Source organism: Dreissena polymorpha, chromosome 5 (assembly GCF_020536995.1).
Source record: "Dreissena polymorpha isolate Duluth1 chromosome 5, UMN_Dpol_1.0, whole genome shotgun sequence".
Taxonomy (NCBI): Eukaryota; Metazoa; Mollusca; class Bivalvia; order Myida; family Dreissenidae; genus Dreissena; species Dreissena polymorpha.
The window spans coordinates 28,088,002-28,106,060 of NC_068359.1; the positions used below are offsets into that span (position 1 = coordinate 28,088,002).

Sequence of the window (18,059 nt, forward strand, 5' to 3'; positions counted from 1 at the left end):
GGTAAAGTTTCAGTTTATAGCCAAAGAAGGTAAAAAGACCATCCCATTTTCGCCGCAGCTCTTTTTCAATGGCATTATAAAAAATGAACTTGGTCCAGTCATTATTAGAACATATGTTCTAAGCAAATTTATTGTGATTTTTGTAAAACTGTCAATTCTAGGATGTTCACACGATGTTTCAATATGGAATATGAGGAAAACTGTCCCGACCCGGGCAGCTATGTTTTTCTCAGGACCAGAACTATTTTGATTATTGGCACACGTCAAATGTTTTGAGCAAGTTGTCGTATGATTGGGCAACAAATATGACTTCTAGAGAGTTCACAAGGTTTCATTACAGCCATAAGAGAAAACTGCCCCGCCCCTTGGCAGCCATGTTTTGTAACGGATCCAAAACATGTACTTATTCGGCCGGTATATTATTAAAATTTATAACAAACGTTCTGCATGAGCACGTTTCGCGAAGATTGTTCAATGAGACGTCTAAAGTATTCACAAGGTTTCGCCATATTTTTTAAACGGATCGGAACCATTTTCGAACAAGTCCAAAGTATTTAACAATACATATTCTAAGCATTTTTAATAATGATTTTACAACAAATTATAAATTGTTTACAATGTTTCATTAAATCATACAAGCAAAACTGCACCTCTCTCTAGCGGCCATATTTTTCAGCCGGTCGGAGCGTTTTAGAGCTTTTTTTAAGGTGACCGGTTTCATGAGACTAGCTGTTCTGAGCAGGTTTCATAATGATTGAGCCAAAACTTGGACCTGTGTTTGCAAGATTTCATTACAGATGTGAATGGAAAACTGCCCCACTCCCTTGCGACCATGTCTTTCAACGGACCGGAACCATATTCGAATTCGGTCGAGATTTCATTTGAACAAATGTTTTGACGAAAGTTTCATGATTATTGGAAAATGTGACTACTTGAGTTTTCACAATGTGTTTATAAAGCTATTTAAAGAAAACTGCACCGCCCACAGGCGGTCATGTTTTTTAACGGACTGGAACCATTTCCGAACTCAGTTAAAATATCATTAAAACCTAATTTACTGAGCAAAATGATGATTGCGCATAAAATGTATCTGCTAGAGTGTTCACACGCTATTTCTTTAATTTGACATATTGACTTAGTTTTTGACCCAATGTGACCCAGTTTCGAACTAAAGCGAGATATCATTTAGACAAATCTTTTGACTGAGTTTCTTGGCCATGCATACTGTAGGGCTTCTAGAATGTTCACAAGGTAAATGCGGACGCACGACGGATGACGTACGCAGACGTACAGTCGAAATATAAAAGGTGATCTCAAAAGCTCGACATGAGCACGAGTTACTTACGCTCGATTGGTCAGTGTCGGCTCGGGTACTACATAAATGTATCCCGGGTACGGAAAATATACTGAAACGTACCAGAGAATTCTTATGTTAAATTGGTCGTTGTCTGCTATTTTTTTCAAAATTATTATGTTAATGTTTATGTCAGTTTTCTGTAAAATTGCCTCTTTATTATCGAAACTCCTACTTACAAAGACATATCGAGGCCGGTTTGTTCACTGACAATTTTGTTTCGTATTCCGCATTGCGTTTTGCGACTTCGGATTTTGGGCGGGAATAAAACTCGGGTTCTTAATTGGCCGGGTACGAGTTAGTATATTTTCTTACCCGGGGTACATTTAAGCATACGTGTACCCGGGGTATATTAAAGTAGAACCCGCACAGACAATGACCAATCGAGCGCTACTGAAGTGTACCTAAAAGGAAGCATGGCACTTCAATAAATATAACATACATGCATTAGTATATCCTTTAGAGTGATAAAAAGTGAAAGTGGACTAATAATCAACTTCAATTTATTAATAATAATTGGCATAAATAAACCACACGCATACACATGTGGACATGTTGAAATCCCGTTAAAAAGAATAAAACACATACTAATACAGCAGGTTATGCGGTCTTGTTTACCGCATCCTAGTTTAAGTCACGTTTAGGATGGTTTTGAAATTGGAACATGTAAATGATTGGTCAACATGAAGTTAGATAAATATTAATTTAAATTGTGAACGCGTACGTGCATGTATCCGGGTTTTTATCTCCCTGACTTTATTTCTTGTGCCTTCAGCATAGCATTATGGTAGTGGGAAATGAACGGAGTTAAAACTTATGTATTTATAAAACAGTGGCAGTCTTGAAAAACGTTGAAATACATACAGTACTAGAAGGACTTAACCCAGGAAAGAAGTACTCACGCACATTTTTGGGAACCATTTTTCATTGACTGTGACCGGAAACCAGTGCGACCTTCACCGTTTAACCCGTAGATCTCGTCGAGATCAGTTGGATTGACATCATGGCTAAATATCACTGTCCAGATTCGAAGACTCTCCAGTCCCTTGGGGACATGGCAAATCAATTGAGGATCGATAGTATAAGAGCAACGCAGGCGAGCAATTCTGGGTAGGTGACATATTGTTTTTTTCCGGCATACTTGCACTCTTTTGCTCGACTAGTACAATACATGTATATTTGACGCCGACTGTATGATGAGTCGAATCGGCCACAAGTCGACTCGGTCTTTTTTTAAAGTCAATTTACTTGTTTCATAGCTTAGGCTCGTTCGTTTACACTCCTCCCCAAAGCCCAACGTCAAGTTTATAACCGGACAGGAGTTTTTCATGAAACTTGAAACATGGATAGATGGCAATATATACATTATGGAAATTTATGCACGTCATTTTATTTTGCTCCTACATAAAAAAATTATGGTTGCTATGGCAACAAATAATCGATAAATACTGCTGAAAATGGTGGTTTTCTGGATCCTGCAATAACTTTATAAGTTCTTCATAATTTTTCATGAAACTTGAAACATGGATATATGGCAATACGGACATTATTCACGTCATTTAATTGTGTTCCTACGTCAATTTTTTTTGTTGCTATGGCAACAAATAATAAAAAAAATGATCTGACAATGGTAGAATTTCTTACAATGGTGGAGCTGGTAGGGGAAATATATTGCTTGGCAATAGTCATGTTCTAAAATAAGTTTCTCAATGGAAAAACGAAACTCTTGCTCTTGTTGTTCTTAAAATATTTTTATATTTCATTAAAAAATAAGCGGCATATAAAACATTTGATAAAGCTACTTTTAATCCATAAACAAACTAACATTATTGTGTGTTCTGTTATTTAAAAATCATAGCATCACCCTTGAATAAACATAACCTACTTTTCAATGAACACCGGAAATCATTAGACATTGTCGTAATCGTCATTGATTATAACCATCAAGTAAATTGCAACATCTAAAAATTGAAAAAACATTAAATTTTCAGCACTTCTTGAGGTTTTTTCATTGAAGTCACGATAATATGAGATATATGGATAATACCATAGCCTCATATTATCTTTTATGTAATACCAATTAATTTAACTTAAACTTCTGTTAAACAGTTGATGGACATCTTAAAAGCGTAATTGAAATTTTCATGGACAGCATTTTATGGAGTAACTAATAAAAATTGCATTAAAAAATGATAAAACCTTTGAAAACTGACTTGTCGGCGAGATTGTTGTGATTTTTTTTCAGTTTTCAGGAAAGTCGCGATGACATTGGTTTTATGTACTGTTGCTTATCAATTAATTACTGGTATTTTTAATGAGAACATAGCACAAATTGATGGTTGTTGTCAGACTGCGATTTTTTTCCTTTACCATAATGCTTCTGATAAAAAAATACATCATTCAGATGGTGCTTGCGACCATTTAAAGAAGATGTTATTGTTACAGGACAGTTGTAACATTAGTTATAAGGTGAAGTCCGGGTTTTGTTTGTATGCTAGCAAAAAACAACAACAAGTACACTAATTTTCCAATATTTGTCGAAAAAATATTATTTTTTCCAATCCCAAGGGCCCTGTCCCCATTCCCAAAGTGGTGAAAAGAACCGAAGAAATTGAATCTTGCTTGTAGATTAATTGAGAATAAAATGCATGTCATTTGTTTTATTCCTAGGCATCCCACATCATGTGCCTCTGCCGCAGAAATAATGTCCGTGTTATTTTTCCACCAGATGCGTTACAGCACGGAGTTCCCACGTGATCCTGCAAGTGACAGATTTGTCATGTCTAAGGTATGTTGGCTTGTTTCAAAGAATGAATGGAGTATTAGTTAAGCCCTTCAAGGCTGGTAATTAGCAACATTCCCACTGTCAGCAACAACCAACATTTAGGTTTTCACAAGGAAAATAAATAATCTGCTACACAAGTGAACAAGTCAAGGTCTTCTTTTTATGCCCCCTAAGGAAGGCACATAGTGATTGCACTGTCCGTCTGTCTGTCCGTCACACTTTGCGTTTAGGTTTCGAAAAATGCTCATAACTTCTATGTCCCTTGAGATATAAGCTTTATATTTGGTATGCATGTGTATATGGACAAGGCCTTTCCATACACACATACATTTTGACCCCTGTGACCTTGACTTTGAAATTAGGGTCCGCGTTTAGGTTTCGAAATCTGCGTTTAGGTTTCGAAAAAAGCTCATAACTTCTATCAAGTGTTTATAGGGGGCATAAATCATCCTATGGTGACAGCTCTTGTTGTCAAATAAACTAGTAAGAAATGGTAAAAACATCCAGCTATTGGCAAAATGTATTATTGACATTTACAATATGTGATATATTCCTAGAATACTTACACACTCAACGGTACATACCTGTTAACAAGGGAGATAAATCATATTGTAAGATTCACATCACTGCTTCATTAAATGAATTCCATTAAATAATAACAATATCATTCACACTTTCGGTTTATTTATGTCAGGATTTTATGCCCCCGGTAGGGTGGCATATAGCATTTGAACTGTCCGTCGGTCAGTCCATCCGTCCGAAAACTTTAACATTGGCCATAACTTTTGCAATATTGAAGATAGCAGCTTGATATTTTGCATGCATGTGTATCTCATGGAGCTGCACATTTTGAGTGGTGAAAGGTCTAGGTCAAGGTCATCCTTAAAGGTCGAAGGTAAAAAACAAATCAAAGGGAAGTAACAAGCTTTAAAGGGAGATAATTTCTATTTCTCATATGGCAGGTGCAGATCATTTTTACAAGGGAAGTAATTAAGAAATAGTTAACTCCACTGAGGTCCCTATGGCATTACAGTGACCAGCCAGGCAGCCACAAACCGTATATGGACCGAAGCCGTTGTTAAATAACAAATTATTTAAAATGCATGATGAGCAATTTTTCATTTTGTCAAAATGTTTTCTGGTTCATTTCAAATTTTAAATGTTATTCAGCCTTTTTCACTCAAAAGATCTGTTGGTGCTTTCCTTTTGGCATTTTAAAGGCATTTTTTGAAAAAAAATATACAAATATAAACTTTAAAAAATGATTAACCTTTCCATAATCATGTACATCCTTTGCCTCTTCTGGCAGGTGACTTGGATCCAGGAAACTAAAGGCAGATAGCACGGTTGAGTGGTTGCTGAAGGCATCCTCTACCTCATTTACTAGAGCTAGTACCAAAGGCACACCATACAGTCTCAAAAATCCTGAAATACATTTTTTAACATTCATTTTTAATTCTATTATGTGAACACACACTAATGGTACAGCAAATGATTTCAAGTTAAATTATCTTACTATAATGGATGAATGATGGTCTTATAAATCTATTCTATATCGTCTGAACACTGTTCAACTTGCATACTGTAGAAACGGTGTAGTTGTACTTCTTCTAGACAGTGCTCAACTCCAAAACATGTTTGGATTATATACTATGAATAATTTTCTTTTCTATTCATCTGGTACATTACAGTGAGATTGTTAACATTATGATTTACAGTTAACTAAAAAAAGAAAATAATATGATCATATACTCATACCTTCTGCGTTGATTGCTTCCATCTGGACCCCAGCCCTCAATTGTCTAGCTAGAGTAGTCCTATCTGTAATGATGTCAAACATCTCACACTTACTGGAAATGAAAAGAAATGTCATCTGGTAAGTTTAATTAGTAATTAAGACTTACAAGTCGCAAAACGTATATGCTGGACATCTGAATTTTTGATGACATGCCATGATGGGGTTCACCGTTAATAATTTTGGAATCACTTGCCTGTCATCTGTAAGTGATTTTTAATCCCTGATCTGTCCATCACACTACAGTATTTAGGCCAAAACTTACTTTTTCTAAACTCTTAGCTACAGACAACATTTTGTTTCATAGTAGGACTAGCAGAAGACTTTTGAACATCTTCATATTAAAATTGGAAAAAATTATAAAACCCTCGACATTATTTGTGTTTTGCTAAATGAATAATATACATTAGTAAGTTTGAGAAAACAATTAAAAGATTGTGTTTTAAGCAAGAAATTGCTCATCATAATTTGTTTACCTTTTCTTAAGTTGTCTGCTGAAACTGGTCCACAAGACATGCACAACTAGTTTAAAGTTATTCTCAAAAGAACCCATAACTTTCAACTATCAAGCAACCAGAAAGTGACAACTGGGCTTTTCTGAACACCTTGTTTTTAATTCTAGTTCTTACCCGAATTCTAGTCCCATCAGAGTCATGTTCTGGTAGTTATGAACTATGTCATGCAGATCATCTGTGCACTTCTTTACTCTAGCTGATAACTCTGTGAATGTGCCACAGTCTTGCTGTAGGTAAAGGGACAGATAGTTCACTGAATGTGCCACAGTCTTGCTGTAGGTAAAGGGACAGATAGTTCACTGAATGTGCCGCAGTCTTGCTGTAGGTAAAGGGACAGATAGTTCACTGAATGTGCCACAGTCTTGCTGTAGGTAAAGGGACAGATAGTTCACTGAATGTGCCACAGTCTTGCTGTAGGTAAAGGGACAGATAGTTCACAGTGAATGTGCCACAGTCTTGCTGTAGGTAAATGGACAGATAGTTCACAGTGAATGTGCCACAGTCTTGCTGTAGGTAAAGGGACAGATAGTTCACAGGCTTTAACACATCAACAAGTACATGAATCATGGCAATGACGCCTCTATTTGTGGCTGAATGTCTGATCCCCAGACTTTCGGGTTCTCTAGAGTCTTCTATGAGAGCGTCAAATGTGTCCAACAACTGTTCATATCTACTAATGAACCTAACACATTCCCGAAGATGTGATAACCACCTGCAAATAATGTGTGTTCTGTTAACACATGATTACGAAATGAATTTTATATTCATTTTTTAACGCATCTGCAGCAGACGACTTAAGAAACATTGCAAAAAGAAGAATTTGCTTGCTGACTGATTGATACAATTATTGCTGATATCAAAATAATTTCTTGCCATTTACCTTGTTGTTGCAGCTCTGACAAACTTGATTGGCCTTTCTCCATAAACCTCCTGCATATGCTGGAAGACAGCTGCTTTCTTTGGAGAATATTGAAACAGTTTCCATATGGAAATCAGTAAACCATCTACTTCCTTCAAAAGATCACTTTCCTTAAGCAGATGTACGAAGCACAAAGCTAGGCGATGGTTACGGCAATTCACATATATGGAAAGGGGACTCTCATGTCGAATTCTTCTTTGTAGACCTTTAATATGCAAAATTAAAATCAGATTAAAATGAGATTTTTTATTTAAGATATAAACATTGAAACAAAAGAAGAACTTGGTTAAAAACTACATGAATAAATTCTCCTTTTGCCACATTGTTTCCAACTTACAATGAAAAATAATACAGACCCAGTTATTTTTGTTATTTTTTTTTACTGATTTAAAGTTAAGTCGTCTGCTTTCAGATTTCTTGTAAGGATGTCTAGAATTACAAAGATTGTTTTTGTATTATTTAAAAAAATTAAAAATTTCCTCAATAAATTAATTTATTGAAACTATTGCATACATATGCTTACCTTTCTTTTCCCCGCTCATGGTGTTACAACCATCCAGTCCAACAAATCTTACTTTCTCTAACTGTAGATGTTTACCTCTGAAGAATGTTTCAATAGCTGTCAAAAGAGCTAAACTGGTTACTTTATCCATGTTTATAAGGCTTAAGTAGTGCTCCACGGGGCCCTTTGCACTAACCCACCTGACAAACAATGAAAATTGGGTTCTGTTGCAGGAATCAGTACTTTCATCAGCCAACAGTGTAAACGTTTCCTTCCTTAGTTCCTCCAAAACCTTCCTCTCCATGAATTCACTTAGTGTGTTAATTAACTCGTTGACTGATGTACTTGACAGATAATTGACAGACTCTGAAGAAATGTCTTTTATTTCTGGGTCACAAACATCACGGTGCCTATACCACGTTCTAAGATCTGTGTGGGTAGTAAAATATCAGCGCGACGCAGGTAAGGTTTTTAAGCATTACTTTTTAAATATTTTACCAATTTTAATGGGATAAAGTGGACAGCCCGCTCATTCATGAGAGTTTTCTATAGGTATCATGATTTTATAAAACAAATAAGTATTTTTTTAGTAAAGTGCAACCGCGCGTTTGGATGGTTAGAAAAAGGTAGGATCAGTGTGGGGACATTATTTTAATTTGACACAGAAACATCACCTCTGGTGAAATTAAGCAATAAACTTTATGGGCGGAGCATACAATATATCATTTTGAATTCATTTTCAGATTTCTGTTAAATTTTTACGAAAAAAAATCAAGAAAATGTTCTTACAGTAATATGATCTGTGTGGTATACATGTTTAAAATGATCTGTGTGGTATCCGTGTTCCTGCAATTTACGGATAAATTGAAATAATAACGACAATATATATTTTTTTAATTTAATTTGAATTATTTCAATACAACAACAACAGCTACTACTAATACACTTACTACTACTACTAGTACTACTACTACTACTACTACTACTACTACTACTACTACTACTACTACTACTACTACTACTATTACTACTACTACTACTACTACTACTACTACGACTACTACTACTACTACTAGCACTGCTACTAGTACTACTACTACTACTAGTACTACCACTACTACTACTACTAGTACTACTACTACTACTACTACTACTACTACTACTACTGCTACTACTACTACTACTACTACTACTACTACTATTACTGCTACTACTACTACTACTACTACTACTACTACTACTACTACTACTACTACTACTGCTACTACTACTACTACTACTCGCTACTACTACTACTACTACTACTACTACTACTACTAATACTTCTACTTCTACTACTACTACTACAACTACTAGTACTACTACTACTACTACTACTACTACTACTACTACTACTATTATTATGCCCCCCTTCAAAGAAGTGGGGGTATATTGCTTTGCTCATGTCGGTCTGTCGGTCCGTCGGTCTGTCGGTCGGTTGGTCTGTCGGTCCGTCCACCAGGTGGTTGTCAGACGATAACTCAAGAACGCTTGGGCCTAGGATCATGAAACTTCATAGGTACATTGATCATGACTCGCAGATGACCCCTATTGATTTTGAGGTCACTAGGTCAAAGGTCAAGGTCACGTTGACCCGAAATAGTAAAATGGTTTTTTAATGATAACTCAAGAACGCATACGCCTAGGATCATGAAACTTCATGGGTAGATTGATCATGACTTGCAGATGACCCCTATTGATTTTGAGGTCACCAGGTCAAAGGTCAAGGTCACGGTGACCCGAAATAGTAAAATGGTTTCCGGATGATAACTCAAGAATGCATACACCTAGGATCATGAAACTTCATGGGTAGATTGATCATAACTCGCAGATGACCCCTATTGATTTTGAGGTCACTAGGTCAAAGGTCAAGGTCATGGTGACCCGAAATAGTAAAATGGTTTTCGGATGATAACTCGAGAACGCATACGCCTAGGATCATGAAACTTCATAGGTAGATTGATCATGACTTGCAGATGACCCCTATTGATTTTGAGGTCACAAGGTCAAAGGTCAAGGTCATGGTGACCCGAAATAGTAAAATGATTTTCGGATGATAACTCAAGAACGCTTTTGCCTAGGATCATGACACTTCAAAGGTACATTGATCGTGACTTGCAGATGACCCTTATTGATTTTCAGGTCACTAGGTCAAAGTTCAAAGTCACTGTGACAAAAATCGTATTCACACAAAGGCTGCCACTACAACGGACAGCCCGTATGGGGGGCATGCATGTTTTACAAACAGCCCTTGTTATTATTACTACTACAATAACTACTACTACAAATAGCAGTAGTAGTAGTAGTACCAGTAGTAGTTGTAATAGTCGTAATAGTAGTAGTAGTAGTAGTAGTAGTAGTAGTAGTAGTAGTAGTAGTAGTAGTAGTAGTAGTAGTAGTAGTTAAGGGAAGAAAAAAAGAGGAAACAGTTTCAAGAGACAGGAATGCTATACAGAAGGGGACACTAGGAGTACGGTGGGAGCGGGCGAGACAAAACGATAGTGCAAACTGTTGCCAACAATAAGACTGGGGATAGACGAACACAATTGAAATTTTATCATATGTTATGTTAGAGTATGCATGAGCGTGCATTATCATACGGTACACATCCATGCCTTTATTATATTTCTTCGGATAGTGTATACAATCGTTTGTTTTGGCATTTGGACACACATTCTGCAATAGAAATTGTGTCAAATATTACACAGGTTGACAAAAAGCAAAGGTATGTTCTTTCTGGAGTAATATGTGTGATTTAAAATCAAAGTTGAAATAAAGACTGATAAAACAGAATCCACCAGACGCATTGGTTTGTCATCGATTTCAAAGTGCCTTGCATCATTGTAAAGAAACTTTAAACGGCAAAAATGTTACATTGCCGACATTATTTTATATTTTGTTGTTATTTAAAGCTGAAGGTAACCGGCATGATTTACTAAAAATAAAATAATGGACATAGTAGAAACATATATATATATATGTGTGTGTGTGTGTGTGTGTGTGTGTTATGTTTCTTATATTTCGAATTAATATTGTTGCATTAGTTTATTACACAGTATAGATCTTGACAATCATTCGCCATTTGTTGGTGTTAACGTCATGTTATACATTATGTCGTTTTTTTTTATAGTAACAAGTGTATCCTTATCTTTAGCGTTAATTATTTTGAAGAGAATATAAAAAGTTAATGAAGAAATATTATATTAAATGATTATATATGTACGATTCTCCTCTTGTGTTGTGGTGGGATGCAGCTGTAAAGAATACTAAGACATATTTCGCATTAAGGAGTATTGTAGTGTATACACAACCTCATTGCACACATTGTTTACTGTCAATTACCACGGACTAGAACAAGTATAAGCAGGCGGTTAATTATGTAACTCAATCGTGAAAATCACTACTATTAGGAAACCTGACTGCTTATGATTATCGAACTGGCTCGTGACAACGGTATATAAAATTGAAATCAACGAAAAAAAACATCGCAAAACTTTAATCAAGTTATAATTAAAAAAGAATCACAGATTCGATAACACAAATCACAGATTCGATATATTAATGAATAACGTAAATCCAAATTATTGCACAATTATTTGAGAATGATTTCAACAGAAACACACAAACGAACTAAATGAAACATACAAACTTATCAAATTAGGATAACTTTAGAATCATTTTGAAAAGTAAAGTTAAAATAAAACAACGTAAAAAATAACGAACTATGATAATCAAATTACACAGACAAACTGTAAACTATTATGATTTTTATCGGTATTTACGGATTTATGTTAGGTCCTCACGTCTCGAGAAAGATTTGTTTTGCGTTGGTACGTTTTAAAACACTCCTCACACCTATAACACATGTCCGGCAGGTGGGTCTTGACGTGCTCTTTGAGGTCATTCTCACTCCTAACTGCCAACCCACATTGGTAACTTTTCACCAATCCATCTTTTTTGCACTTTTCTCGTGAGCCGCGAGTAGGTACTTGTCCGCAAAGCTCCTGCCGCACTGTACATGACATTTGGGTCCTTCGTGCTTTGAGGCCCTATGCCTTCTAAGATTGTAGGAATCCTGAGAAAAAAAAACTATTTTATTCACGTGACATTTCAGTGGGTAAACACGCTATTTCAAAAATGTTAGTATCAGATGACACGCGTTCGTTATTTTTAAATTACCAACGATTTGACAATTATTGAAATATTTCAAAATATACGATAACCTGATTGATAAGATATATTGTATATTTGTGTTGTTTCAAGAAAATCCGTTCATCTGTTTGTTAGTATAACTGATTAAAAATGTAACTATTTTTAAGGTATTTAATCTTACCTGAAATGCTTTCCCACAGCAGTAATAGTTTCCAGAGTTAGCGTGTCTCCTAGTGTGGCGCAATAGCCCAGCTCTGTTCTTCAACATTTTTTCCGCATTCGGAGAATTGAGCCATACCTTAAAGCAAATATAATATTAAAAATAATATATAATTTAATACAATAATGTATAGCCATTATGTGTAATATATGCTATCGCATTTAAAAATCCAGTTTCAAATACATTGTTGACAAGCATTTTTTTAAAAACAACTGAATAGAACTGAAAAACTTAAAAACAGTATACCACACAGATCCTTCTAAAACGTATACCACACAGATCATATTTCTGTAAGAACATTTTTCTTGAACTTTGTTTCGTAAATATATAACAGAAACCTGAACATGAATGCAAAATGATATATTGTAAGCTCTGCCCATAAAGTTTATTTCTTAATTTCTCCAGATGTGATGTTTCTGTGTCAAAATAAAATAATGTCCCCACACTGATCCTACCTTTTACTAACCGTTCAAACGCGCGGTTGCACTTTATTGAAAAAATACTTTTTTGTTTTATAAAATGATGATACCTATAGAAAACTCTCATGAATGAGCAGGCTCTCCACTTTATCCCATTAAAAATGGTAAAATATTAAAAAAGTAATGCTTAAAAATCTTACCTGCGTCGCGCTTTTGTTGATATTTTACTCCCCACACAGATCTTAAAAAGTCAGTTGGTATAGGCACCGTGAACATATTGTCTTCCACATAACCCGGATGAAAATTCGACTGGTTCCCGGTAATTAATTGACGAAATACCCTACTCGCGCAAGATCGGAATCCAGTGAAATAGTCACAGTCAGTTGCCCGGATAAAATTTCCATGACGTATTTTAATTGCTATATTGAGAATCACTGGGGATCCCAGTTTTGTGTTTTCGTTGGGAGAGAGAGAGAGATCGTTGTACATGGTACAAATTGGATAAGTGTGGACTGACCCAAAGGAAAACAAACATTTCTTTGAGGGAATGTATTATATTTGGGGGAAATTGTATTTTTAGGGGAACAAATTCTGGTAGGGGAAGACGCCGAATATCGGCGTCACTTTCTTAGTAAAAAAAAACCCTGAAAAGAGATACACTGAAGAATTTCGCAGGAATAATGACATCATTTCGTTAAAAAAATGACGTCATTTTACAGTAAAACAGTGCAAATTTAGTGGTGTGTAACCCTGAACGGTCCATATACAAAAAATAGTAACCGGTCCATATACTATTAGGTTCCTCTATCGAATTTTATAGACTGAAACCGGTCATATAGATATAGAAGGACCTATATCTCTGAGGTGTAATATTATTTGTTAAAGGGATATAATCAAAAACAAAAGTATTTAAATCAAAGCGGCGCAGTAGGGGGCATTGTGTTTCTGACAAACACATCTCTTGTTTTATTATACATTCATTGATACCATTTGACATTCTTTCCCAAATTCATGTCTGTTTTGTTGTATGTTTATAAATTTATATGTTTGTAATGATAAAATACCTAACAGTCACAGAGGAATGCACACTTTTGTTTAGGGTCACATTATTTTCCCATTTCCATAAGTATAATAAAAGTCAACCACAAACGACGAAAAAAGTAAAGTTCTAAAATACCATTTTTTTTATTAGTTTATTTTGATTTAAATATATTTTAAGTTAAAGTTCATTCCTGGAAGATCAACAAAAATGTGTCCCTATTTGCTAGTCTTACTAAAAGTCTTGGTATCTATATCATCTATCTTAAATGGAATGTTAAAATTGTTCAATACACCACAATACATGTAGTCATGAACACACTTGACAATGTGACAAAATATAATATTATATATCACTTTATATTTAAATCCTTCCTTTATCTGAAGCCCTCAAATGGATGGATACCATGTTATTAACATGCTAAAATATACTTTGAGGAAATCCTGCAACAAAATGCTCACGATATTATATGCTATAAAAGTACACCAAAGATGTAAAAATATATGAAAAATGTTTGATGTTGCAAAAGTGTTTCCATTTCTACACAAGTGACCCTTAGCAGACGACATATCTGATGATTGACCCTAGTGCCCTTCTTGTACATGTAAAACTTCACCTCGGAAGAGTTTGGTAAAATTAGCTAGGCAATGGAATTTTAAAGTACATTTCTGTGTCTGTCTGTCTGTGTCTGTCTGTCTGTGTGTCTGTCCGTCTGCCTGTCTGCCTGCCTGCCTGCCTGCCTGCCTGCCCGCCCGCCCGCCCGCCTGTCTGTCTTGTCTGTCTGTCATTGTATGTGTGTGTCTGTCCCAAAACTTTTACCTTGCTCATAAAATGAAAACTCTTTGGTATACATGTATGTTCTTTAAACTTCACATGTGCATGCATCTCATTGAGATCTACAATCAAACATGGTTTGAGGTCACTAGGTCAAAGGTCAAGGTCACTGTGACCTTTACATTAAAAAATATACCATATTCTCTTAAATAGCTTCTGTTCTGCTTCAAAGCGCAGTAGGGGACATTGTGTTTCACAAACACAGCTCTTGTTCATTTAAGATATGAAAATTACATAAACATAAAACAACTGACATGAAAAACTAAAGCTCTCAAGTATTCAAGCAATAATTAAACAAATGTAATAGAAAAATCCATGCATTAAAACTGACATAAAAAATCAAACAATAACAAATAAATGAACAAAATGAAATGGATTGGATTTATATCCTGGAATGATAACCTACATTTTTAATTCTAAAATGTTTGAAACAGTTGATTTAACAGTTAAAATAAAAAAAAGGCCAATAATATATTAAGAGAAAAATGCTTTGATCATGTAACACTGATTATAAGGTTCATGCCGAAGCGTAGCCTGTATAAAAATCTCTGTATAAGGCTAGTCATTTTGCTATTAAGATGCAAATATAATCATTAAAACTTGTTAAACACAACTTTGTGTTGCCAAACAAGAATTACTGTTACCTTTACTAAAACAGAGGTGACCTTGTATTGCCATCAGGTCTATTTATTTAATGATTGGAATGACAAGTCAAATACTTGAGAAATTTATTAGAGGTGTACTCTCACTTTTAAAAATGATATACAACCTGTCTACAGATTTAAGAAGAATGTTTCTGTTATCTTTTAATAAATAAGGTGTTAAATATGAGCCTTGTTCTGGGAAAATGGAGCTTAATTCAAATGTTGTCCCTGGTTAGCCTGTGCAGTCTGCACAGGCTAATCATTGAAAACACTTTTAACTTTTATGGTATGTTTTGTTTAAAGGAAGTCTCTTTTTAGCAAAAATCCAGTTTAGAGGAAAGTGTTGTCCCTGATTGGCCTGTGCAGATTGCACAAGTTTATCTGGGAATACACTTCATGCACACTGGAACTACACTTCACGCACATGTTTTTTACCCCATTTTCTAATAGTGAGGCTCATATGTTTACAAATGCAATTATAACAAGTTAAAATGGTAAGAATCAGGGCTGATATGCAGTTAGATTATTAACATAATGGTTTGCTTATAAGATTGAATATGATAATTGTTCGAGAAAAAACGTCCCTACAGAATGTCATTTCATGTTCAGTAAATACAGTGATTTTTTTTGGCCCAAAATTACAGCCTCTTACAGGCTGTTTCCCAATGGCAAAAAACGACATTTTTTCCCAAATATCAGACCAAAATTTCCACCAAATGCCAAACTTTTTCAATAAACTCAATAGTTAGTTTATTAAGCTTATTATAAAGCAATATAATTCCCTAGCACTTAATAATATGAATTTTAGAAAGCAGTTGAACATGCACTTATGAACAATTGGTATACTGTTATTTTATATAATCATATTAAAAACGTTTAATTTTTCCTAATTTCCGGGTCTATCGCGCTTTTTTTCCCAATCAAAAAGGCACAGGCTGTAAAATATAAAGCGAAGAAAAATCACTGAAATCTGTGTATGTATTGCACCCAGCTTGAGTATTGAACAATTTAGGGTCAAGTTCAAATCCTATATTGCCTGCCTTATAACAGGTAAATGATTGATTATCCAAAAACTGGAGTACTCCACTACAGGAATATATTTGTGTTGGAAAACTTAAAAGGCTATTATATACAGGATATAGTAAGTGTTTCAACTGCCGGGTTGGGTGGTCTGATTGTGTGATGATTCATTTAATGTTTTTTTCCCTTTTATAATGAACATTTTAGTAATTATGAATGAATATGTCACATAATCCATGTTACAAGTATCATATGTTCAAATAATCTCCATGTAACACAAACATTTTGGTAGAATTGATAATCAGTTACCAGCTACTCAGAGGTTCTGGTTAAAAACTGTGAAGTTTTTTGTTGATTATGGTATTGATTGATTGATTGATATTTTGTATTACATGTATTGTGAAAACATAAAACCAAGTACTGGTTGCATTAAACAAGATTTCAGGTAGCAAGCATGTTAGACAGATTCACCAAATGTTTGACATGATTTTAACCTCATTAGACAGTTTATGCGGCCTTTCAAACCTTTTGTGTAATAAATAGTAATGACATTTGACCCACTTTTATGATCAATATGAGCCATCTGGAAAAATGCTTTTTTTATTGCATGTGCCTAAAGTGTTTTCCCAGATAAGCCTGTGCAGTCCACACAGGCTAACACGGGACAACACTTTCCGCCATATGGAATTTTGGGTTTAAAGTTAGTATCTTATTAGCAAAAGTCCAGTTTATGCAGAAAGTGTCGTCCCTACTTAGCATGTGCAAATTGACCTGGGTAATATGGGATAACGCTTTACGCATATGCATTAAATCCGTTATTATGCCCCCCTTCGAAGAAGAGGGGGTATATTGTTTTGCACATGTCGGTCGGTCCGTCGGTCGGTCCGTCCATAAGATGATTTCCGGATGATAAAACTTAGTCCTAGGATCATGAAACTTCATAGGTACATTGATCATGACTGGCAGATGACCCCTATTGATTTTCAGGTCACTAGGTCTAAGGTCAAGGTCACAGTGACTGGAAATAGTAAAATGGTTTCCGGATGATAACTCAAGAATGCTTACACCTAGAATCATGAAACTTCATAGGTACATTGATCATGACTGGCAGATGACCCCTATTGATTTTCAGGTCACTAGGTCAAAGGTCAAGGTCACAGTTACTCGAAATAGTAAAATGGTTTCCGGATGATAACTCAAGAATGCTTACGCCTAGGATCATGAAACTTCATAGGTACATTGATCATGACTGGCAAATAACCCCTATTGATTTTCAGGTCACTAGGTCAAAGGTCAAGGTCACAGTGACTCGAAACAGTAAAATGTTTTCCTGATGATAACTCAAGAATGCTTGCGCCTAGAATCATGAAACTTCATAGGTACATTGATCATCACTGGCAGATGACCCCTATCGATTTTCAGGTCACTAGGTCAAAGGTCAAGGTCACAGTGACTCAAAGCAGTAAAATTGTTTCCGGATGATAACTCAAGAATGCTTACACCTAGGATCATGAAATTTCATAGGAACATTGATCATGACTGGCAGATGACCCCTATTGATTTTCAGGTCACTTGGTCAAAGGTCAAGGTCACAGTTACTGGAAACAGTAAAATGGTTTCCTGATGATAACTCAAGAATAATTAGGCCTAGGATCATGAAACTTCATAGGTACATTGATCATGACTGGCAGATGACCCCTATTGATTTTCAGGTCACTAGGTCAAAGGTCAAGGTCACATTGACAAAAATGTTTTATTCACACAATGGCTGCCACTACAACTGACAGCCCCTATGGGGGGGGCATGCATGTTTTACAAACAG

At 35.4% G+C, this 18,059-nt stretch overlaps 1 protein-coding gene across 1 annotated transcript in view; it reads left to right on the plus strand.

Annotated features, from left to right (window-relative positions):
- The first annotated feature begins 2,059 nt into the window (after window positions 1–2,059).
- LOC127880587 (transketolase-like) overlaps window positions 2,060–18,059 on the plus strand; it is a 52,150-nt gene continuing 36,150 nt past the window's right edge. Inside the window, exons 1-2 of the mRNA XM_052427900.1 lie at window positions 2,060–2,464; window positions 4,025–4,142. Coding sequence (XP_052283860.1) covers window positions 2,358–2,464; window positions 4,025–4,142 — 225 coding nt within the window. The 5' untranslated portion in view covers window positions 2,060–2,357. The remainder of the gene's footprint in view (window positions 2,465–4,024; window positions 4,143–18,059) is intronic.